Below are 25,183 nucleotides of genomic sequence, written 5' to 3'. Positions count from 1 at the left end.
GCTTAATATATAGGTTTTGGACCAGATGAAACTACACCAGTGTGAATCCTGCTTACTAGCTGTTATTCTGTTGTAAAAAAAAAAAAAAAAAAATTCCCCAAGTCCTGCTACTGTTACCTCCTCTATGGTTCTCAAGCCAGTTCCTTCTCAGCATCCTTTTTGCCTCTGGCCAGCTCACACCCGCCCACATACGCTCCTACCTGAGCGGCTGTGGCAGCAGATCTCCCTGCCTCCTCACCCTGGGAATCTAGAAGGAACACCCAAAAGCACAGGTTGACCATTTACTTTCCTGCCTAGCTTTACAGCCCCCAGCAACTCCCTCAGCTGGTGAGTCTGGCATCCCCCACCTGCCCACTGCATGTGGCTTTATCTGCTCCGATCTCCCCAGACACCTGCTGCCTCTTGCTCCTGTACGTTTGTCCTGACTCTGTTGCATTCTTCCCCACCCCTACCTTTACCCAGCTGACTTCCCATCCTCCTTTAAGACTGCTCCAATGTCAGCTCCTCCAAGAAACTGTCCCTGACGGGGCTGTCCACCTCCACCTGGGGTCTCCACAGCAGCAACGTGCACTTAGTTAGCATCCTCGTGGCACTCACGGTTCTTGACTCTATTCATTCCTCCGGCCCTTGCACAAAACTCTGCTGCTGGCGGGGCCTGAACTGAGGAAAACTGCTATTCTGGCCACCGCTAAACCAGATCCCTGGAATGAGAGAAGAGTCCTCACAGCAAAAATTCTGTTGGATTGAGTTGACCCCATGTCCCATGGCTCCTGTAGGGGTGGAAGCTGTGGTGGCTGAGTTTAACCTGAGTTTATGCACTAGAGCTATCCCTCAAAATTTCCCCCACAGAGGAAGAAAGGGCTGTGTGCTGTCGCCATCTCACCACACCTTATCCCAGTTATTAACATCTATGGCTCTGTAATAATCACAAAAGGGCTGATTCGCTAAAATGAAAATCCAAGTACTCCAGGTAAGATTCTCAGTGTTCTCCTCTCTCTGACATGAATGCTCTCCCTGGAAAGGACAAATAAATCAGAGGTTTCAGAGAGATGGTGAGTGGCGAACTTTTCTTCATTCCTCTCAGTTTAACTCTTCTTTGCGGCTCTAGAGTGAACACCAGAGACAGGCAAGGAAATAGGCGCAGCAAAATACAGATGTTAGTGTGTTTATGTTCACCTGGCCCAAATATGCAGCCTTCCAGGAGACTTGACTTGGGATGTTCTCTTGTTTGTTTTTCATGTGACTGTGGTGCGGATGAGCTGCAGGCCACCGCTCTATAAGCCCACAGTATGTCCCACAGGCAGTGTGATCCTAGGAGGACAGCGTCAGGGTATCCAGAGGCTCCCAGACCAGTGCAGACTGCAGATCACATATGCCACATATAGACTTGGCTCTACCTAAAGAGTACAGAAAAGGTTTTTAGTAACACCTCAGTTGTTTGGGCAAAACATGATCTAGCATCTTGAGGTTTGGTGTGGTTTTTGTCAGTGACAAGTGGGAGCAGGTGGTGTAGACAGTTTATGAGATCCCTTATCAGAGCGGTCAGTGAACCCTGAAGCTGCAGGTCTACGGGCCTCCCTCAGACCTTCTGGTCCTTTCTAGCCCCAGGCCCCAGTGTCTGTGTCTGTTATGGCCAGGTGTCAGTAAGGCCTCCTGGAGGGCGGGTCTCTTTGTCCTTCCCAGCCCTGTGACCTTCATGGATGTCTGCTTGGTCACAGCATGGCCAACACATAGCTGCATTGTTCTTTGACACAGTGATATCACCAGCAAGACTCTACTCTTCCAAAATGGGTCCTGTGAAAATCAAGGAACACACGCATACAGATATATCTGTTTATGTGAGATTCCCTTTCTTATCAGAAGCAGATAATTTACATATTAACAGAATGATTAGCTTCTAGCTAAGAATTCTAACATTTTAGTACCACTATTTAAAATCAGGTTAAATTTGTCAAGTGACTGAAAGTGAGGTTTTTCAGAAACTATTAGCTAATTTTTTCAATATACAATTTATAGTCACAATTAGTATATCATAATGATGTTTCTGGGATAAAATACCAGCAGCTCAACTTTTCTGGCCACAGATGTACGACATATATCAGTTTATTTTTGGAGATCTGAAGAATTAGCTACTGTAAATAAAGTCCCCAAGAAGATCTCTCCGGGAAAGAGGTGAACTTACAGTAATATGGGTGACATATTATTAATTAATAACTATAACCAGTGCTGCCTCAATTAAAAGGAAAATGGATGAGAAGTCCTGTTAGAAAGGATATGCTTAATCTCACCAGCACTGAGATCTATAGAGCAGACTAAGGAAGGTTGTTTCTGAGGGTGTCACCAGCGGCTCCTGAGTCTGGGAACTTAGTACTGAGTATTGTATACGTGTCTCTTGGAAGCATTGCTCATTTGGTTGCCAGGAAGGCAAACCAACTTCGAAATAGCTTGCAGAGAAAGAAGACTTTCTTGGAGGGCCGTAGGGTCTCCCATAACTCAAGGACATCATGTGCTGTTGGGCCAGGGAGGGCTTCGTTTGGGACTGAGAGTGGCATCCATGTCTGTTTAGAGGAGGGAATCTGATTGGTGTGTCTGGCCCAAAGGACAGGCCATGGTACATGTCACCTGTCACAATATAGTAAGCAGGTTTCTTTGACAGACCACAGATGGTATGGGAGCTGCATGAGAAAGGTGCCTAGAAGTTTAGCTGTGAAGACTTGTCCAAGGAGGTGAGCTGAGTCACCCAAGATCGGCATTTTCCAGACAGATCAGTGAGAGAGGAACTGCCAGGCCTGCGCTGGTGGGAGTGTGACCTGCCGTGGGCTGGCCTGTGCATGGGTTATGACAAGGTTATTCTGAAGATGGTGGGAAAGGGGCATGAAAAAATTTGGTCCTGGGAGAGATTTGTGCATTCAGAGGATCTGACCCCCTGAGGTCAGACAACTCTGTGAGGTGCCATCCTTCTAGGGTAATGACTGGAGGCCAGGAGGAGCTTCCACACAGGGGCACAAGACCAGGATTCCCCTATCTCCACAGTAGCCAGGGCTATGGAGAAGCCTCGTGATAGCATTACCAGCAGCCTTTGTCCTTCCTGTGCTCATTTATTTGGCTTCAAGCACAGTTATTTTATTTTTAGAATAACAATATGGAGTTAACTGGCCTTCTGCCTTAAAAATGCCACTTTTTCCCTGTACCCGTTGTATAGAAGTAGTTCTGTAAAGCCTTCCTTAATGGGGCATTGCCCTGAACACAGAGAGGAATGAGACCTAACTAGCCATTTGATTTTTTTTTCTTTTTTCTTTTTTTTTTTTCTTTTTTTACTCTCCATTTTCTCTCCAGCCTGTGATGAGAAAAATGAACTGCTCCTAGGAACAGTCAGCCTCACCATCTCCACTTGTTCTCACTTGAACTGAAACAACAAGGGGAGAATATGTGGGGGCTCCTCCAAGGGGAACTCACCAGAACCCCCTCAACACTGCCTTTTCTTTCTTTGTCTCTTTCCAGGTCACGCAATATTTAAACTCACATATCTAAGCAATCACGACTACAAACACCTCTACTTTGAATCTGACGCTGCTACTGTCAATGAAATTGTGCTCAAGGTGAGTCCAGGCACTGGGTGAGCAGGGCTGGCTTTTGTGCAGCCAGTTCTCAGGCCGGCAGCAGCCCCCTCCCCACGGCACTACACAAGGCTCCTGGGCCTGGTTTGCAGAGGAGGAGATAACCTCTGGTCACCCAGGTGGGGAGCAGCCACACCACACTCTCAGGGCCACACCACACGTCAGCCACCCTCTTCCCCCTTCAGCCAAAGCAGGCCCCCCTAGCTTCCTCCCCACCCCAATCCTGTTCTTCGTTTATTTGTCCTTTTCAAGCACCACGTATTTCCTCCTGTCCATTATCAGAAGTTCCTTGAGGCTCCTGGAACAGACTCAGAGGAAATTGTTATTGGGTAAATACTTAATGTATTTGAGGTAATTTTAGCAACCTGTTCTAAACATACTCATCTTTATGCTACAATCGTGTGTTCCCATATCTCAGCAGTGCTCCCTGAGTGCCTTCTGTGCACCAGGCTAGTCCTTGGGATGCTCCAGTGACAGACCTGCCGCCAGAAAGCTCTTCCTCTGTCAGAGGCAGACATTAAACATTAAATTACAAAAAGATTGTTAAACAGTCACAGAGGTGCCACAGGGACCGGGGCGAGGGGGTTGGGAGGGGTAGGTATACGTGGGGAGGCGGGCAGGCGCCGGGCGAGCAGAACCCTGAAGAATGGATGATAAAGCACAGACTTCGCCAGATGAGAGAGAACAAGCATCTCAGACAGGGAGCCGCCTGTGAAGGGACAGAGAGGCAGGGCAAGCACAAGAGGCTGGGGGCTGCCCCCAGGCCTGTGTGGCTGGAGCAGAGAACCAGGTCACACAGAACCTTGCAAAGTGGGGACAGGCTGAGGAAAAAGCTCCCCTGGGGCCTTGCTGGTTTGGGACATGTGAGTTAGGGCCCAAGACTGTGCATCTCTAAGAAGTTCCCAGCTGCTGCTAGGCTGTTGGTTTGTGCACCACACTCTGAGTTGCCCTGGACTGGAGGTTTTCAGACTCTTCCAAACTGAGAATCCTTTTTTTCAAGCCGAATCTTACATAGATAAAACAGATAGAACAGAACTGCTTGTTTTGGCAGAGCAAGACTTACAGGCAGAGGGGGCTCCCCCACCCGTAGCTGTGTGACTCTGGCCAGTCACACCACCTCTCAGGACCTCAGTGTCTCTGCCTATAAAATGGAGATCGTAGCAGGTACAACGCACCACCCCAGCAAAGGGCTGTTAGAACACAGATCAAATGAGGTAGGGCAGACCTACCTAGGTTAGTATTCTCCTCTTGAGAGTGAAAGCCATCAAGTAATAATAATGGAAGTAGCTAAGCGAGGGTGCCTGGGTGGCTCAGTCGGTTAAACATCCAACTCTTTTTTTTTTTTTTTTTTAAGATTTTATTCATTTATTTGAGAGAGAGTGCGAGAGACACCACAACCAGGGGGAGGGACAGAGAGAGAGGGAGAAGCACACTCCCCTCTGAGCAAGGCTCGATGTAGAGCTTGATCCCAAGGACCCTGGGATCATGACCTGAGCCAAAGGCAGATGTTTAACCAACTGAGCCACCCAGGTGCCCAAGCGTCCAACTCTTGATTTCAGCTCGTGTCATAGTCTCAGCGTCCTAGAATCAAGCCCCACACTGAGGTCTGTGCTCAGCATGGAGTCTCTTTCTCCGTCTCTTTCTGACCCTCCCCCTGCTTGTGCTCTCTCTTTAGCTTTCTCTAAAATAAATGAAAAATTTAAAAAGTAAGCAGTACTGAGTGCGGAGGACAGGACCTGAGCTAAGCACCTGCTACCCTCTTTCACGGAACCTTCATGGTTCTCCAAGGCAGTAATGTAACATCATTCCCATTTCGTAGATGAAAACTGAGGCTCAGAAATAAAGAAACTTTAGCCAGGACCATGACTGGCAGAACTAGACCTAACCCCAGGTTTGGCAGCTTCCAAATTTTTGCTCCTAACCCCCTGGATGTGTGTGCCTTTGAGGAGTTGAATGAGAGGTTTCAACAAAATGGCATTGTTTTGCAGAGACATTTTGAGGCCAGTCCTCATGGCTGCAAAAGATTTCCAAACATAGTAGATGAAAATGAAAAAGATAAAGCTTCTGGGGGGGACAGTTAGGACCCAGAGCCCCCCTCAGACCAGGTGGTGAGTCATGGGGCAGCCTGAAGCCAGCAAGCAAAGAGTTACTTGCCAGATTGTCACCTGAACTTGTTCAGTGCTCGGGGACCAGGTAAAGAAATATTCCATTACCCCATCAGGGGCTGGCCTTTTTTTTATAGCCAGCATTAAAATATACAAGACTTGAGGATTCTAGTAAAATTATAATCCTGTGTTTGACATCAAAATAATTTTCACAACAGCAGATTGATGACAGAAACACGGGTTTATGACTTCAGTATGAGGCTCTGCAAGAGCAAGTGCAGAGAAATCATTTTACAGGACCAAATGCTCCCTCGAAGCAGATGCTTTTCTGCAAAATCCCTGAGGCCTATCGCCTCCCCTGAAATGTCTGTTTTCATATGAAAAGGTTTGTAGAAATATTGCATCATGCTGGAGACTCCAGGAGAGTCACAGCATGCCCAGGCCTGATTTACTTAGAGAGCTAATGGTCATGATCCTGATGGAAGATTAAATTTCACTTTTTCTGTCTCTGATTTTTATAGCAATTTAAATACTTAGCCTTCTCTGCCATCCCCACAGTGTCTGTGAGCTTTGCACCAGTACCAAGTGACTGAGGCCCCAGCCCTGTGTCCCAGAATGTGGCAGAAATGTTTCCACCAGAGGCTGTCCCAGGAGTTAGTCTTAGACTCAAGTAATGCATGTGGTGTTTCTAGAATTCAGGAGTTTTACATAAAACAAGAGCTTTGGAATGGAAACTGAAAAAGCTAAGGGCCAGAGGCCAATGTCCAAGAAACTGTGATGAACAGGCAGGCAACTCTCCATTGAAAGATTTTATCTCGTTCCCTCTTGTAGAAATATTAATATCTCACATTTATTGAGCAACTGCATATGAGACATCTTACATAACTGTTCAGTCTTCAGTGTTGCCCTGCAGAGTGTAGACATTAATGTCCCCATTCTGTAGATGAGGAGACAGAGGCCCAGGCCTGCAGTGTGTAAGGGTGGAGCCTCAGCTCGAACCCCAGCCCCAAAGAGTCCCTTCCACCCCGAGCCATTGTCAAGCTAAGCCATGTGTGGTCCCTAATTCTGCAGGCTTCGAGATGAATCTCAGAGGAATCATTGGTCTCTTCAAATTGGGTTCTTGTGATCGAGTGATGGAGGCTGTGGCTTTATTGACCATGAAAACTCCCTATATTTTTATGCCTTAAGCTGTAAAATGCATTGAAAGTGAAACACTCTATAGTGCATAAAATTGTGCAAGTTTTAAGCCACAGCATATTAACCAGCTAATGGCAGACCAAAGGGCGTTTTTATCTTTTGATTATTACATTAATCTTCCATTAAAATTATCTATGTGATTATCACAAAGCACTGAAGATAATAAATTTGGGAGATAGTTGGCTAGTTAAGGATCAATTTTAAATGCTTTCGTCAAGTTGTATGTGCCAAAAATACACTGAGAACACGAGGTTGACTGAGTGTGCAAACAATATAATCCAAAGATTGCTCTTATTAAGAACAGTAAACCCTCTTATTTCCATACATTGTCTGTAGTGTCCCAAATCATCAGCCCAGCCCCTCGGTCCTCATGATTTATTGCTTTCAGCTGGTAACTCAGCGAGGCGGTGGGCCAAGCATGTCAGGCCTTCTGTACTCACACACCAGCCTTTAACGCCTGCTGCTGGTGACTATCAGAGCAGAAAGTTTGGAGGGGACAGGGTTGGAGCCCCAGCCCATGTGAGGCATCCCACACTGTCTCCCCTGTGCTCCCGTGGCTGCTTTCTCAGAGTCATTCTCCTACTCGGAGTGGGACACATGGCCCTCGGGGGAGAATCAGCAGAGGTGGTGGCAGGGCTCTGTAGTCAAAAATATTCAGGTTTCTGATCATTACTTAGAGATATTTGAGAGTGAAAAGGTGTTTGTTCATGAAAAGCTCCAGCCAGAGGCAGGCAGGGGCAGTGGAAGGAATGTATTGAGGTGGGAGCACCTCAGGGAGGCTAGAGGCCTGGGGAGCTACAGGTGTGGGAATCAAGGGTGATCCTGGCTCTGTGGCCTTGAGTAAACAACATTACCACTCTGTGCCTTGATTTTCTCATCTGCACAATGGGATGGTAGTGGCATCTGTCTCATAAGGCTCTTGTGAAGGTTACAGAGTTAGTCCTTGAAGAGCACTCCAGGAGCACTGCTGCCACCGTGCTGCCCAGCCAGGGGTTCATCCTCTGCACTGGGGCCCAGGTCCGATCCCAGCACCACCGCCCTTCTCCCAGTTCTTCCCACCCCACCGGGACTGGGCAATAAGCAGTTCGGTTCCCCCAACCTCCCCTTGCTGCCTTCCACTGCTGCCCTATGATGCTTGCCCATTCTCCCCTGCCCCAGACCCCTACTGATCTCTCAAAACCCAGCTCAGTCATTTCTCTGCGAGATCTCCCTGCCCCACACTCCCCGATAGTTACCCCATTCTTTCGTGCTCCTTCTGTCTCTGGTGTCACACTTGTCGTGCTGTTAGATACTCACTAGGCAGTGAGCTCTTTGGAGCAAGGACCAAGTCTTCTGTTTCCGTCTGTCTCTCAAACCAAGCATGGAGCCAGGCTCAGACATGGCAGGTGCTCGGTGCCAGGGGTGCTACAGAGAGTGACTGCGCAGCTGCTACCCAGGGGCAGCCTGGCCGCGCACTCTTCACACAGGATTTTCACAGCCCCTCTCCCTACCTGGCCCCTGACCCCTGGGTGATCCTGTTCAGATCAGCCCTCTTCCCTGAGCCTCGCTGCTTTTCATCATGTGAGCCCTGGCTGGCAGGATGCTCGTGGGCAGTAAATGAAATCCCGTTGCTGGAAGCTCTGTACCCACCAGGGGAGGCTGAATATAGAGCCTTGGTTCAGTTGGTTTTTCATCCCTGCAATGTTCTCAGACCAGAAAAGGGGGGCACAGGGTAGTTATGTGCAGGCCCATGGTGAGGAGCAGAACCAAAAAGCCTAGCACACAGCCTTCTGGGAGGCAGTACATGCTGAGAAGGAGACATGGCCCATGGAATCAGACCACCAAAAGGCCTCCAGCAGCCACACATCCTCTCCCACATCATCCTCCATTCTCCTGTCATAAAGTGGGCTCCGTCCCAACCTGCCCGGTTGCTGTGGTGACTCTACACTCAAGAGAGCACCTGGTGGCTCTGGGGTTCCCAGCCTGGCTCAGGGCCCTTCTCTTCTTTGCCCCAAGTGAACGGAAAGTGGCTGCCGAGCGACTGGGCTGTGTCCTCTTGCTTTCTAGGTTAACTACATCCTGGAATCACGAGCAAGCACTGCCCGGGCTGACTATTTTGCTCAAAAACAAAGAAAACTGAACAGACGTACAAGCTTCAGCTTCCAGAAGGAAAAGAAATCAGGGCAGCAATGACACGGGCCTCCAGCCCCAATCTGTCACCATAGCTCAGTGCCTGCCTGCCTGCCAGGGCCAGGTGGCCCTGGAGCCCACCTGATGTCCTGCATCCTCGGGGGCAGGCTGGCCCCTGGCGCATGGGCACAAGGCTCGGGGGCTCTTGGGGAATGCAGCTAGGGATGCCTCCACGGGACTGAAGCCTGAGCGGCAGTGGCATTAACAGTGTCAGGGGGCCCGATGACACACGACACAGACGACAGCCCAGCCATCTTCACTGCCCGACGGCCCTGCCTGAGGATGTACATAGCCATGCCCATTTCCTTGCAACTTGATCAAATTTCTTAACAAAAAAAATGTACATTTCTTTTTTTTTCCTTTTAATAAACAGGTGTACTCTTTATCATGGTTGGTATGACAGGCCATTCTTTGGGGCAGAGGATTGGTCACGTCATTTTCCTTAAAACCTGTTCCCATATTGAACAGGCAGATTGGAAAAGCTATGGCTCCATTTCTCAGAAGAAATGTTTAGGGCTTAATCAATAGTTTTAACTATGCCATTTGTTTAAATGAGTGCATTGCTTTGAGACTTGTATCGTACTAAAATTAGGATGGAGGGGCCTGGTGATGTGTGTCCCGGGCCTTCCCTTCAGAAGCCACCTCTCCTCAGCTCGTCCCTGAACCTCTTGGTTTTAGGGACACAGGACTGCGGGTCAGGCATGGGCTCTGGGAGAGTGGGGTGACAGCTGGTTTTCAGATCACGCCGAGCTCCTAGCCACAAGTAGTTTTTTCCATTTCTTCAATAGCAAGTGTATGTTTCAGCTAGCAGTTAGACCTGCATGTGGACTTTACCTGGAATTGGAAGAGTCAGTCTCTGCCGACGCCTAAGGGCCTCCACTCCCCTTCTTCTCCGTACAGGACCTGCCTCGTGGTCTGAGCAAGTGGGAAGCTGCTCTTTCTCCCTGGGGTGAGCGGAGGGGGCGGGGGGCGTTGGTGAGCAGAGGTGGCTGGGCAGAGGGAAGCCTGCTCGCATGGGGTCCTGACTGCTGGCGGGGGAGGCGGGGGGGGCAGGCAAGGGTCAAGCACCTGCTGAACGCCACACCTCTGGCCACACCAGATGCCTCTGCGGTCCTCACCCGCCTCTCCAGGGTCCCTCCCAGGGTGACATCCTTTTACACTGTCCCCGGCCAGGGTCGAGGACCAGATGTTTCACCAAGGACCTGCATTTCAAACAATTTTTTTAAATTGTTATACAGGAAGAGATGTGCTGAAAACAGCATCTCAAAGTTGAGTGTGTTTCTTTGCACTGGGGGCATTTTAATGAATTCTTCTTTCATTCTGATCTTTGTTTAGCCAACAGAAGCATCCTTTTCTAACGTCTTCCATTCTGACCCACCCCAGAAACAAAAGAAATATTATTTGTAGCTTGCTATCTATCTGTATTTGAATTTTTAGCAATTTTATATTTAGATATCTTTGAAAAATGTAAATGACTAATTTGGTCATTAAATCTTGTGACATATTCAATATTAAAATGATATTAAAATAAAAGTCACATAAATACCATCTTTGGCATATTGCTTGGAATTCTTGAAGTCTTTTGAGTACATTATCCTGACTCGAGACTATGTGGATTGCTCTGGGTAGTGGCATTTGCTGGAAGTTGATGTGGTTCCAAAGGTCCTTCAAATGCACCATGGGCCTCCTTAAATTCTGAGCAAGACAGGATGACCCTCTTCACTCAGGGGTGACACTGAAATCTTCACTTCCCTCAAGTACAAAATCAACACCATTCCCCTCTTGTGAAATACAGCACACATGCAGTTTACATAAAGCCTATCTGCCCACCAGAAGGAAGAATTTGAGAGGGAAACTGTAAAACCACCCAGTTCAAACCAAGTATCAAGACTATTTAAATTCAGTTTTTCCCCAGCTCCTCTCTCTCACCTCACCCCTGGATTTGAGGATAAGATCAGAAGCTCCTCAAGGATGGACTGGACCAGCAGGGGCTGAGCATACCCAAGGTAAACCGGGGACCCTTCGGGCCCCCCTTCTGCCCTCGGCAGCATCTCCTGACCTGGCTCTTTGCAGCACCACCCCCCATCCCGATATGGTAACTCTCGACCAGGACTCCCCCCACCCTCCCCGGCCCTGCCCCCATTCGGGCAGCCCGGGACCTGGGCCGTGGTCCCTGGAGCCCCATGGTCTGAGGACCTATAGCAGGCCAGGCAGGCTTTGTGCTGGCCCCTTACAAATGAGGTTCCATGAGCCCATGGAACCCCCACAGGCAACTGATGGCAGGTCCTGTCATTACCTCTTGGGCTCAGAAGGGTCTCACCTCTTGCTCTGACACCACAGTCCCGCTCTTAACTGCCGGGCTCTGCCCTCCACAGCTAGTGATTTGGTGGCACTTGAGGGTGGGCGCTGCCACCCTGGGCCTCCATCTCTTCCTCTGTAAATAAAGATGCTGGAGTAGAGGACCTCTGCAGACCTTTCTAGAAAACGTCTGAAATGTCTCCATCACGGTGAGCCCCACCTTCCTTCCGGTGGTTTCTGCTTCCCAGAACTTGCCAGAGCTTCTCCACTTCTAAGCAAGAATTCTAAGAAATACTGTGAGGCCATTTAGTCCAGCCTCCTGTCTTGGGGCAGCAAATGCAAGCAAGTGCATGCTCCCTTCCAGAGTCCTGGAGCCTCTGCTTGCACACCTCTAGCAATGGGGCACCCACCGCCATTCGGGTCAGTGCCTTTCCTTTTTTTTTTAATTTTTATTTATTTATTTATTTATGATAGTCACACAGAGAGAGAGAGAGAGCGGCAGAGACACAGGCAGAGGGAGAAGCAGGCTCCATGCACCAGGAGCCCGACGTGGGATTCAATCCCGGGTCTCCAGGATCGCGCCCCGGGCCAAAGGCAGGCGCCAAACCGCTGCGCCACCCAGGGATCCCTGGGTCAGTGCCTTTCCTTGCTGGCCCACTCCTCACCCGAGGCTGCCTTCACAGATGGTGCGCCAGAACCCACCCAACATGCCTCAGCCTCCATGTGTTAGACCCCCTCTTTCCACCTTGAGTGCCAGCCACCTCCTAATACCTGCGACCTGGGCCCCAGGACCGGTGTCCCTGCTGCCCCAGATGCCCCATCAGCTGCTTGGAGGCCACACTGACATTCCTCTGAGTCTTCTCTTCATGGGTTAAGAAGCTGTTGTGTCCCTGAAAACCTGTCAGCTGCTTTTAGGGTTCACGTTCCCCAGGTCAGGTGGCAAAACATCAGAGGCGGCGGGGGGGGGGGGTGTGCGGAGGAGGGCAAAGCTCTGACTTAGCAGTCAGGATGTGCTCACCATGTGGTGAGGCCAAGGAGGTGGGCAGGTGACCCCCAGGCCACCCCAGAGTGAGTGCCAGGGAAGCTCCGTGGGGGACCTGTGGGCGCCTGGAGGCCTGCAGTATGTGATGGAGTGGCCAGTGCCAAGTGTCCCACCAGGTGTCCCAGAGCCCCCCGAGGGGGCCACACGGGTGCAAGAATACAGCCAGAAGCCACCGCTGGCCTTCACCAACAGGGCTGAGGGAGGCCTGGCGCATGGCCCTGGTCCCCATCCCGCACCCCCATCTCACTCTCCACGTGAGGTAACAAGCAGAGGGCACAGCATCCCTCACTGAGGCCAGGCTGTTGGGAAGTGGCGGGGTCAGCTCTCCCACCTGCCCCCTGCCTCCCTCCCCCCACCCCACCCCCCCGCCCAGCTGGCCTCTGTCCCTCTTGGCCCACGAAGGCCAAAGCACCCCAGATCCTGCAGGTGCCACCGAGGAGGGCCCTGCCATTGGGAAAGCAGCCCAGGAGGAGGAAAGAGTTAAGCCTGTCATGTTATGTTCCCACCAAACACCTCTGCTTAAATGCAAAGTCCCAACAGGGTGGTGTTTGCTATAAAAGCCCTAAGAGTGATTTGTGAAGTCTCGAAGCCCTGTAATCTCGTCAGCATAATGGGATTATATTTCAAATCACCACAGCCTGTTCATTACCCATTTAAACTCCTCTGACAGAGGAAAACTTACATGAAACGTGCAAGGCAGCCCTTGCTGACTTCCCCGCTCTCCTTCCTGATTAGACAAACAGATGCTGAGGTCTGGAATGAAAAAATAATATGCCCATTTATTCATTTTTCTGACAAGTCACAATAGATTTTTAACTGCCAATGAGTGACCTCCCGGAGGTGCGGTGGCTGGGAGGCGCCCACCAGGCAGCAAGTGGTCATTTCCGCCCACGCCAGGCCCTGCCTGGGCCAGGAGCCCTCCTGGGGCCGGAGCTGGCTGCCACTCTGAGCCATGCTTGCTGCCTGTCCTGACCAGGCTGCGACGCACTCAGCCCAGGTGGGGAGAGCTGTGTGCAGGGCCTCTCGGCTGTCACCACCCTCAGAGGGCCAAGGCCTCCTCCAGGACACAGCCATGGCCTGAAGCCAAAGCCCCAGGTAGGAACTCCACTCTGCCCTTGACTGGGGAGGTTCAGTTTCCCCGTCTGTAAAACGGAGAAAGTGAGAGAGCTCAGGGCCTGGCTTGGGCTGGCACTGCCCTCAGCTCCCCCTCTGGGCTGCCTAGGACCACTGTCCTCAGGCTGCGACAAGGAGAGAATAGCCCACGAAGTGCCGGGCCCTCCCTTGATCATGTCCTTTGGTGCAATAGGCCTTTGTGGACAGCCACTTGCTGGGTCACAGGGCCACAGAGCAGGAGTGGGTGGAGGAGCCCCTCTGGCTCTCTGCTCTCTGCTCTGCGACGATTTCAGGAGCAGGTGTGGGCTGGGGGAGAAGCAGCTGGGTCAGGGATCCCAGCCCTGCCTGTCCCTGGGGTATCCCCCTGCCCTCCTAATTCAGAAGCAGGACATTGCTCCTCAACTAGGCCACCAGCTGGAGGGAACCCTATGGCAGTGGCATAAATAAGATAATGTCACAGGCCTGGTGCACAGCTGGGGATGGTTAGCCATGGAGACAAGGGTGCCTAGTCACGCACCGGGAACCCCCTGGCCAGGGCCTTCCCTGCCAGGTGGAGTTCGGGCCTCAGGGGGTGGCCCCAGCCCCTAACCGAAGCACCCTCCAGAACCCCCTCTCGCCACCCCCGCCTGCCTCTGCGGAGGAGCTTCAGGCAGGGCTCCCATCTTTATGCATTCACTCTACGAATACATAAGAAATACAGTGAGGCTAATTCTTTTTAAAATGATAAAATTCATCTGTATTATAGCATTCCAGCCCCCAGCTTCCTGAAAGCTAAAAATATTTTAATGTCATATTTCCATGTAAATTTTAGTTTAGAATTTAATACCCTTTTAACATACATTAAATTTTTAGCATTCTTCAAGGCCTTGACTCTTTTAAGGATTCAGCTAATGTGCATTGGAGAAAAGGGCTGGCGGAGGCTGTAAATTAGGAGAGAAAGTTCTAGAAGCAATGTTGCCGCCAAGCCTCTTGCACCCATCTACTCTTAGGAGTTACTCCTCTGGGCTGGGGAGCACCTGAATCAAACCCTGGAAGCCTGGGGAGGTGTCAGAAGTCTCCCGTTTCCTTGCTGGAAGGCCAGCTGTGACTGGCTTTACTGGGTACGAAGGGAGTTCACCACGGCAGCCCAGGCCCGGGGAGCCAGGATGGCCTGGGGCCAAGAGCACGGGGCTGCCGCCAGGGGAAGGCCAGGCTCTAGTTCTGCCACTTGTGGCAGGCAACCTTGGTATGCTTTCTGTGCCTGTTTCCTGGCCCCCAAATGGAGCCAAGGTCAGCTTATGCACAGGTGATGTTTGAGTGAACATGCATGAAAGGGGCAGTTATGGGCTCCAGGGAGGAGTCTAGGGTGATGACGTGAGTGAACTTGAGTAGATCGCTTTGGTACCCTGCCTGCTCCAGGCCGTAGAGTAAGATCTCAATCACCCAGCAATGCAGGGACCCCCCACCCCGAGGGTGTCTTTGCAAAGCCTCATGACTGCCCGGGGCTACACCCTCACGGTCCTCCTCCTCCTGGGGTAGGCCCAGAAGAGCCAGGGGAAGGCTCTGAAAATGGCAAGGAAGGGCGTTGACAGTGCTTTTGGGGGAAAGTAGTGTGGGGGTTTCGCATCCCCCAGGGCTTCTGAGGTCAAGGTCTGGGGCCTGCCTGAGCGCTCTCCCCCCAGCCTCGCACCCTGGGGTCTGGGCTGTGCTGACCAGGCCCAAGCCTTCTGCTGTGAATCACCAGGCCTGGCTCCTCAAGTGAGTCCTTCCATCCGCCTGACAGCTGGTCTGTGAAATGCCGGCAGAAATAATAAAGCCTCCCTCGTGTGGCTGCTGGGAGAACCCCACGAGGTGGCCCCCAGGGAGGACCTGGCGCAGTAGGAGCCCTCACGAACAGGGTAACGTGCAGGGAAGGGCTCACTTGGCCGTCTGTCCAAGCATTCATTAACCAGAATTACAAATTTACAGTGTGGAGACATGAAATCTGGTGAGATGGACACCTCTGCTTTCTAATCACTTGGAGGGGAAGGGAGGAAGCATTGATCAACAGAGACAAACCACATGTTAGGCTCCAACCAGCCTCTGAGACTAAAAGAGCTGCCTTGCTAACTTAGATTTACAAAGGGTGTTTCCATCCTGGCAAGAGGAAGGCATGGGGGGGGGAGCTGTTGCTGGTATGGGATGGGGGGACCGGGGAGCCAGATAAGGGACCCCCTCTCCATCCCACCCCAGAAGAAGCCCAAGGAATCCCTCCAAGGCAGCCACTATGAGAGTCACTTCCTAATGGGGAGTGAGTTCCCGAACTCTGGAGGAATGTAAGCATTCAGCATTCATTCAACAAGTGTCCATGAATGCCTACCTTGTGTTACGCCCAAACAGGTCCCGAATATGTAGAAATGACCTGATGCAGAGCCCGTCCTTGGGAACTCCTAGTCTGTGAGGCCACAGCCCAGTCTCTAGTGCTCAGGTGACCAGATGTCTGTCACAGGAGCTGCTGGGCCAGTGGGCACAAGCAGACATGGCCTCTTGTTCACAGCCAGCGGCTGAGAACACCCCTGGTAAAGGCGCCGGATGGCTCCATAGATCCAGTTGGAGGATGACAAGCTGGTGGATATCCGGGGAGGACAGAGTCTGAGGCAGAGAAGCCCAAGAGGAACTCTCCAAGCAGGAGAAAGAAGAGTGCCCCCCAAGTCCAGCGCCTCCGTGGGGAGAGGCAGGAACAAGAGATGGCTCCTTGGCCTCCCTCTGGGCTCAGGCAGCCTCACTGGGGGACCCATGGGCGCGAGGCCGCGGCGACCTGGAGCTCAACATGCCACATGGTTTTCAACCTGAAGGCAAGAAATTCTCCACTTCCTACTGAAAGACGGCCTCCTGGTGGCTACTCCTGGATGGTTGGTTTCTCCCATGTTGGAAAAGGAGGCCTTTGAGTTCAGGGGAGGGACTTATCTGGGCCACTGTGTGGGACGCTGTGAGGAGCCCTCAGGGCCAGACCCAACTATCCTTCCTAGGCTGTCCCAGAATAGCTTCTAGCTGACACTCGAGCTTCCCAATGCCTTTCGTCAATGTGTGTGTCACCATTGTGCAGGACACAGCTGCATCACGTCACCTTAATTACCTGCAGCTCTCTTGCCATTTCTGGACCTCATTTCCTGCTCCTCAGAGGGGCATCCTTGTGGCATCTGGCTGGCTCAGTCTGGGGAGCATGTAATTCTTGATCTCAGGCATGTCATGTTGAACATAGAGATTACTTAAATAAATGAAAAAATAACTCAAGAAAAGGTTGGGGGGAGGGCATCCTCCATACGGCAAGAGCTAACTTGACTTAGAAGGAGGGATCTCTCCCCCAAATACCATAGACACATCCCAGGCCAGGTCTCTGATTGGCCCCACAGGGGTCACGTGTCCATCCATCCCCGGCCAACCCCTCTGGTGGGGAAATGAGTCAATGCGATGGGCACCCCTCCCAAGACTTCAGGGTTCAGGAGGAGGGACCCCATTTGCCAGAGCTGGGGAGAGAACAGGTAAAATTATGGGCCTCTTTGGCAGTTATTACTACACTGAAGACCTTTCTTTTTCTTTCTTTCTTTCTTTTTTTTTTTTTTTTTTTTTTAATTTTCTCAAACTCACTGGGAAGCAGGGACCTGAAGCCACAATAAGGCCACAAGAGTGAAGGAGTCTGCCCAGTAAGGAAGGGGCCTTCGAGGGACCTGCACCTGCTTCTGACTCCAATCCCAAATGTCTCCACCATGTGGGCACAGAGGAGACCCCCTCGGGAAGAGTGGTGTGCAGGAGAGTAAGTGTGTTTGTGTGTGAGAGAGAGTTTAATCCACCGGTGGCTAACCGTCCCTCCTCTCCCGGGCAGGGGTGCCCACCCTCACACACCTGTGCTCCGGGCACAGCCGAGGCTAACGACTGTCTGCTCTCTGAAGAGGCCGCACACGTCTCTAGCAGCCCCTTCCCCACAGCCGAACAGCTGGCCACCATCTTGGCACACATTTCCCTGTCACATCTGATTTGCAAAGTCATGTCTGGAACAGACCCACAGGAGCATCCGGTTGGGGCTTTTTCAGGTCAAGGAGTATTTTCCAGAGGAGTCTCTAGTCCTTCAGAGGAGAAAAAGACTGTAAGGAGAAGACAAAGAATCCTGTCCCCGTTGCAAGGGCTACCATGCCCCCCTCCCCCCCCGCGGGGGATCTTCTTCTGAGCCACCCTGGGCTGAGGACTTAAAGATCACCTTGACGTTCTGTCTTTATCCCATTGGCCGTCTGTCGACGGGGAAATCAAGGTTCACAGGAGTCATGTCATTTTCCCAAGATTACATGGCCGCTAAGGGGCTGGGATTTGAACTGGCCCTTCCAGCTGCCCAAGCCCTTGCTCAGCACCATCATGTCCACAGCCTTCCAACAGATGCCTGAGCTGGGCCATCCTACTGGCCTGACTCCAAGACCTCCTCCTCCTCCGGGAAGCCTACCTGAGCTGGCAAGGACTGCCTCTGCCCTCTGCTCTTACCTGCTGCTGCCTGGAGTTTCCAGTTTCCAGGGCATCCAGGGAGGGGCCCACGAGAGCTGGGTGGCTCTGACCCCTGAAGTCACCCTCTTAGCCAAGGTGTTCTGACCACAAGGAGTGGAAGCCCACAGGGATGCAAGTGATGGGAATCCCACAGCCCTGAGCACCTGCAGGCACCGTGGGAACCGAGCCGGGCCCTCAAGGACCGAGCCACACTCCGCTTCCCTGAGGGCTGGGTTGTGGGTCACCTCTCCCTCTCTGTCTCCTTCAGGGCATTCTGGTGGCGAGGATACCTGTGGCAACCAGCCGCAGGACCTCAGGCTCCCCCTCTGCGCCGCCACCACACTTCACCCCTCCACTTTGAGCACTAACTCCCAGAGGGAGGCTGTGAGGCACCAGAGGGCTCCTGGGGGACCAGCACTGGCAGCAAGGATGGGGCCAGGGAGGGGCGGGGCAGGGAGGTGTCCATCTGCCTCAGGAATGAGGCACGGGCTCAGCAAGGGGTGTGGAGGTGGGTGGTCACCCCGATCTTTTGCTTCCTCCTCCTGCCTAGGTGCTCAGTCTCAGGATGAAGCCCCAAGGAAGTGATTTACACTCACTGTCTGCAGCCTGGGGGCAGGGACCACACCTTCCTTGCTCCCTCAGGGCCTGGCAGGTAGCACCTGCCCAACAAATAATTGTGAATAAATGGAATGAATGTTTGAAGGTGTCCTGGTCCTCAAAGGGGTTCCATCGACGTAAATGGGAAATGCTGTGTTGAACCTGCTCGGCAGTTCCTCTCCTGCAGGACTCCTCAGAGCTTTTTTTTTTTCTTTTTTAAGATTTTATTTATTTATTCACAGGAGACACAGAGAGAGAGAGAGAGAGGCAGAGACACAGGCAGAGGGAGGAGCAGGCTCCATGCAGGGAGCCCGACGTGGGACTCGATCCCGGGACTCCAGGACCATGCCCTGGGCTGAAGGCGCTAAACTGCTGGGCCACTCGGGCTGCCCACTCAGCAAACATTTATTCAATTTGAATAATCACACCTTTTGGGAGTTGGCTGACAGGAAACGTGATTGGGAGAAAGTGTTTCTCAGACACACATAGAACAACAGCCTCCACCTCCGGAGGCTCCGGCAGCGCGCACACCTCTGCGCCAGGCTCCAGCACTGTGCCCGCTACACAGATGAAGAGTCGGGCTCAGGTGTTCAAGGACTCGGCCAAGATCACAGAGTGTGAAGCTGGGCAGCGGGTGTTATCTGATGGCGGACCCTGCAGCCTTAACCCTACATCGTTGCCGAGTGAAAAGCATGAGGCACAAGCAAGAGCACCGTCCTGGAGTGTGGGTTGAAATCTCACCTCTGCATCACCCCCTTCTTGTGTGACACTGGGCCAGTCACGTCACCTCTCTGAGCCTCGGTTTCTGTATCTGTAAAATAGGGCTAATAACGCCTAATGAGGGGATCCCCGGGTGGCCCTGCGGGTTGGCGCCGCCTGCAGCCCGGGGCACGATCCTGGAGGCCCGGGTCGAGGCCCACCTCAGGCTCGCGGCACGGAGCCTGCTTCTCCCTCTGCCTGGGTCTCTGCCTCTGCCTCTCTCTCTCTCTCTCTCTCTCTCTTTCTGTCATGAATGAATAAATAAAATCTTTAAAAAATAATAATTCCCTCACGAGGATTACCGGAGCTAGGAGATCTCTGGGGTGGCGCCACGGAAGTCCCGGCGACGGAGAGGCCCCGGGCGAGCCTGCCTCCCAAGTGAGGCCCGCGGCTGAGCCTGAGGCCTCGCGGCCCCACAGAGGCCGGCGACCCGCGGCCGGAGCTCGAGGCCGGGCCCCCCGGGACGGGCCACGGGGCAGCGGGGCCGCGGCGGGGCAGCGAGCTCGGGGCGGCCTGGCCCGTCCTCCAGCCCCGGGCCCGCTGGGCCCACGAGCCCCGGCACGAGCCCGGAGAAGATGGCGGCCGGAGCCCGACCGCCGCCGCCCTCCAAGCGGGGCGCGTTACCTCAGAAGCGCGACCAGGCGGCAAACGGAGCGAGTCGGCGCCCAGGGCGGGCGGACGCGGAGGAGCGAGGGGCGAGGAGCGAGGAGCCGGGCAATGTCGCCGTCCGCTTTGTCTTTGTGTTTTCTTCCAGCAGAACCGCCTAGAAGCTCTGAGAAAATCCGTTCCCGCCTCCGAAGTGCTGCTTTCCCCAGAAATCTTTTATGAAAGGTGAAAGGTTTACGAGACCCGAAGAGCCAACCAAGCGGGAGGATTGTCTTTGGAGTGACCCCATATTTTCACCCCGGGCGACCCCAGCCGCGACCTCCCGGAGCCCCGCCCCCCTCGGCCCGTAGCTCGCGCTGACGTTATCTCTCGGGAGGGTTTTATGCGCTTTAATTTAACTCCCCTCATCATTATTTCCCGGACTGCGAGGTTTTCTCTCTCGAGCTGCCCTTCTTGGGACAAGCGTAATCTGTTTGCCATCAAGCCCAATAAATATGTTTGTGCGGGGACGGGAAGCATTTGGGGAGACAGGCCCAGGCCCGGGCCCGGCCCGGCTGCGCGTCCTTGAGCCCCGTCCTGCGGGGGGCCTCGGGCCGGTGGCCAGATCTGGCAAACGGGCATCCAGGACAGCCACTTAGATACGGATTTCAAACGAACTATGAATTTATTTTAGTGTAAGTGGGTCCCGTTCAATACACGCCTTGCAAAACCGATTTGGCGTTGATCTGCCGACCCGCTGTCGCTGGGAGTCCTGTGTCCCTCCGGCATCAGCCCCTGGGAGCCACCCTGCTCACTTCCCCCGAGGGTAGATTAAGGTGCTAGAGAGTGGGTTCATGTAGGAGAACCACCCAACCCTGCACCACGGTCTGGGTGGCTCCAACAAAAGAAATTTATCGGGAGATCCCTGGGCGGCCCAGTGGTTTAGCGCCCGCCTTCAGCCCAGGGCGTGATCCTGGAGACCCGGGGTCGAGTCCCACGTCAGGCTCCTTGGAGCCTGCTTCTCCCTCTGCCTGTGTCTCTGCCTCTCTCTCTCTCTCTCTGTTTCTCTCATGAATAAGTAAATAAAATCTTTAAAAAAAAAAAAAAAAAAGAAATTTATCTTCTCACGGAAGGCTAGAATTGCAAGATCAAGGCATCAGCAGGGTTGGTTTGTCCTGAGGCCTCTCTCCCCGGCTTGTGGATGGCCATCTTCTCTCTGTGGCCCTCTTCTCATAAGGACACCAATTTCCCTGGATCAGAGTCCACCCTCCTGATGTCACTTCAACTTCATTGTTTCTCTGAAGACCCTGTCTCCATGGAGCTGACCCTTGGCAAAGTTCCCAGGTACAGGGGTCAGGACTTCAACGTATGAATGTGAGAGGGGACACACTGTGGCCCCCCACGAGAGCCCCCCAAGGGGGGGCGAGGCAGCTATTCTGCCCTGAACAACTGGTACCCCCACCCCCTCAGCACAGCTGTTTACTCCCAACCCACCCTGCCACACTCTCAAAATTGGGGCCTCCTTTCCAAAGGGCAAATACCACACAATGAGAACCCTCACTCCCTGGTTCCACCCTCATGGTCTGAAGCCAGCCTCAACCCTGGTGGCTACTGTGGGGGAATGGTCATCCTCTGGCTCCTGGCTGTCTCTCCAAGCCACCACAGCCCATGGAGCTGACCCTTGGCAAAGTGGTCCTTTAGGGCAGCACCTTGACAACCCAGCCTTGGAAGACACCCTTGTCCACTGAAACCTGGCCTGAGCTCTCAGTGGCAAAGCCAGGGAGGCATAGCCCTTGGGGACGTTCAGAGCTTGTGCCATAGCACAGTGACCCAGCACCTGACTCCTGCAGGAGTTGGGGTGGCCTCCAGCTCCTGGGCCATGCCCCCGTACTCGTACAAAGATTGATCTGTGGTCTGACTGCACCTTCTCCCTGGGGGGCCCAGGGCTCAGCAGCCGCCTGGACCCTAGACCCTCCCCCTCCCCACCTGGCCCTGCGCCCTGGGCTGCTCCAGCTCCTGAGCTGGCACCATGGCACACGCCTTCAGTTTGATTGGCCTCCCAGCTCCTGGTCAGGTGCCGGGTACCTGGCCAGGTCCTCCCCCTCCAGGAGAGATGGATTTGACCACCTCCCCACAGAAAGTCCAAGTCTGGGGTGTACTGACAGGCAGCCCTGCGAAAACAAGATCTTGGGTATCTGGCTACCACTGCTTCCCCAGCACCCGCCCTGTGCCTGGTTCAGAGCAGAGCTGCAGGGAATGCGATCCCGGCCTGTCAGATGTCATCCACACCATCACCTGACCTCGCCATCATGCGTGGACATGCTGAGAGGTGTCCAATGGGACCTGCAAGCCAAGTCTGAAGCCCAGAGAGGCAAAGGAGCAAATAAACTATTCAAACCATCTAATCCTAAACTTGCTCAAACACACTTATGTGGTCTTGCCCATTCATTTCCACAGTAAAGGCTCTTTGGGGCTCTGTCCAAAACACAGCCCATAGATACTTATTGAACAAATGGAGTCAACACAGATTTCCCTAACCATGGTTCATGCCAGCAATGAAATAACCCCATTATACCCCTGACAAAAAGTGTCCACGAGAACCTCCCAGAACCTCCCTTCATTGTCCAAAAGAAGCCAGGCTCAAGCGAGCACAAACTGTTCCTAGAGGTCCAAGAACAGGCAAAACTACTCCAGGCTCCCAGTGTTCACAGGGGCCATCCCATCTGGAGAGCAGTCACACATGCACACCTAAGCTCCGTGCAACTTGCACTCTGAAAGCTATACCTCGATTCAAAAGTTAGGGAAAATAAAAATAATGTCAAATATATCTGAGTCATACAAATCTATACATTGGTTTAAACTTCATGGAAAGGGATCCCTGGGTGGCGCAGCAGTTTGGCGCCTGCCTTTGGCCCAGGGCACGATCCTGGAGACCCGAGATCGAGTCCCACGTCAGGCTCCCGGTGCATGGAGCCTGCTTGTGTCTCTGCCTCTGTGTGTGTGTGTGTGTGTGTGACTATCATAAATAAATAAAAATTTTAATAAAATAAAATAAACTGCATGGAAACACAAATGAAATCGTGGGGAACCTGGTGAAACCTACATTAGGTTGTGTTTCTCTAGCAGAATGGTACCAATATGATTTCCTGGCATTGATGCCGTCTCACGGTTATACAAGACACCACCTTTGGGGAAAGCTGGGGGCAGGGTATCCTGGACTCTTCATTACTATTTTTGCAACTTCCTGTAAGTCTATCATTAGCTTTAAAATTAAAAAGTTGTTTAGAAAAATGAGAAATGTGCTGAAATCAGAACCAAATCTCTATTACATAAGAAAAAATAAATATTAAGCCATCGAGAGAATTCAAAACTGTCTAGTGACCCAGGGTGAGCTATGAAAGATAGGAGATATGTGTTTTTAAACTCAAAGAACTGTACGGGAAAGTTATTAATACATAACAAAACTTAGCTGAAACCTAGCCTAAAGAGGCACACTGAAAAGAGTAGTAGAGGAAAACATCATAAATACTGGATGAGGTAGCACTCTAGTATCTTTTTTTTTTTTTTTTAATCATGGTTCTGGGGACGCATTAAGCATCTCAGTAGGCCAATTTGGTTTATTTATTTTTTATTTTTTAAAATTTATTTATTCATGAGAGACACGGAGAGAGAGAGAGAGAGGCAGAGACACAGGCAGAGGGAGAAGCAGGCTCCATGCAGGGAGCCCGACGTGGGACTCAATCCTGGGGCTCCAGGATCACACCCCGGGCTGAAGGCGGCGCTAAACCGCTGAGCCACCCGGGCTGCCCAGTATCTTTTTTTAAAAGATTTTATTTCTTTATTTTAGGGCCAGAGAGAGAGAGTGAGGGGAGGGCCAGAGAGAGAGAGAGAATCTCAAGTAGACTTCCCACTTGAGAACAGAGCCCAATGGAGGACTTGATCCCAGGACCTGAGATCACAACCTGAGCTGAAATCAAGAGATGCTCAACCAACTAGGCCACCTAGGCACCCCAGTACTCTCATATCTTTTTTTTTTTTAAGATTTATTTATTTATGTATTCATGATAGACAGAGAGAGAGAGAGAGAGAGAGAGGCAGAGACACAACAGGAGGAGGGAGAAGCAGGCTTCATGCTGGGAGCCCGACGTTGGACTCCATCCCGGGACTCCAGGATAGCGCCCTGGGCCAAAGGCAGGTGCTAAACCGCTGAGCCACCCAGGGATCCCCGTGTACTCTCACATCTTAATGCTATCTGATTTTCTCTCCTGACCCCAAGGTTATCAGATTTTTCATGATCATTATTCCAATCATGTGCCTCTTTGATGTGAAGATTTATTTTGACTCATTTTTGGAATACTCTATCAAATTTTAATATTTTTAAATATTATTAATTAATATCTTGGCTTCTGTATTGCCAGCCCATATGAAATAAAAAGCAAACAGAAAAAAGAATATGTCTGAGTCTGAAAATGGTACATGAGTAGGAAAGTTTAATCAGATAAATAAAACAAAGGCTTCCTCCAGGAGAGGCTGTAACTCCAGAGGGCAGGAACCTGTCTCATCATCATTTATTCTCAGCATCTGGCACGGAGGAGGCATAAAATAAGTATCTGCTGAGTGAGTGAATGAGTGACACCTGGACTTCTGCCGCTGGCCTCACTGGCCAGTGGGCCTCCTTGGCTTGGGTTCCTGAGGCCTGGTACCTAGAGCACAAAGTGCTGCCATTCTGCCCCCACAGAGGCCCAGGCCTGTGCACTGGAGCCATGGGCAGCCACAGTCTGTCCCTGCCCTGGTGCGCTGGCACCCAAGAACCCACCTCTCTGGGTACTTGGCTCTGCTACCTGCAGCAAGGGGAAGACACTCGGGAGGTGAGGAGAGCATATGCTCCACTTAGGACGCCTGGCCCGGCTGTTTGGGGGAGGTCCCGGGCCTGTAAAGACATGGTGCTTCTGTGAGGGTCTCCTGATACAATAAAAGATTATCAGCTAAATAAAACAAGAAGTGACTGGGGCCACTATGCCCTGTTGGATTGAAATCTTGTGAGCAAAGTGGTTTTCTCTGAGAGATTTATTTCCTGCGCTGGCTTCAGGCAGCCAGCCCAGCCGGAAAGAACAGGGCTGGTCTCCCTCCATTTGGGGGGGAGGAGGGACGCGGGGTTTTATTTAATCTTCCAATGAGCTGGAACAGTGAAGGTGGTGTGAATGGACATTAAT

At 52.1% G+C, this 25,183-nt stretch overlaps 1 protein-coding gene and 1 long non-coding RNA gene across 12 annotated transcripts in view; one reads left to right on the top strand and one right to left on the bottom strand.

The window, feature by feature from the left end:
- MAPKAP1 (MAPK associated protein 1) overlaps positions 1–10,636 on the top strand; it is a 259,089-nt gene extending 248,453 nt beyond the window's left edge. For all 11 annotated transcript variants that reach the window (XM_072777941.1, XM_072777940.1, XM_072777937.1 and 8 more), the window contains 2 exons: positions 3,502–3,599; positions 8,966–10,636. In XM_072777941.1, coding sequence (XP_072634042.1) covers positions 3,502–3,599; positions 8,966–9,091 — 224 coding nt within the window. In that variant the 3' untranslated portion in view covers positions 9,092–10,636. The remainder of the gene's footprint in view (positions 1–3,501; positions 3,600–8,965) is intronic.
- Positions 10,637–11,220: 584 nt separating this feature from the next.
- On the bottom strand, positions 11,221–19,615 carry LOC140605732 (uncharacterized). The gene is made up of 5 exons (XR_012008294.1): positions 17,755–19,615; positions 17,403–17,641; positions 15,880–16,767; positions 13,111–13,181; positions 11,221–12,284 (listed from the first exon to the last, which is right to left on the bottom strand). It is a non-coding gene; the product is annotated as an uncharacterized lncRNA (long non-coding RNA).
- Positions 19,616–25,183: the final 5,568 nt, after the last annotated feature.

Source organism: Canis lupus, chromosome 16 (genome assembly GCF_048164855.1).
Source record: "Canis lupus baileyi chromosome 16, mCanLup2.hap1, whole genome shotgun sequence".
NCBI classification, from domain to species: Eukaryota; Metazoa; Chordata; class Mammalia; order Carnivora; family Canidae; genus Canis; species Canis lupus.
Note: the sequence above shows the minus strand (reverse complement) of the source record. Positions and strands in the feature narration are given on the sequence as shown.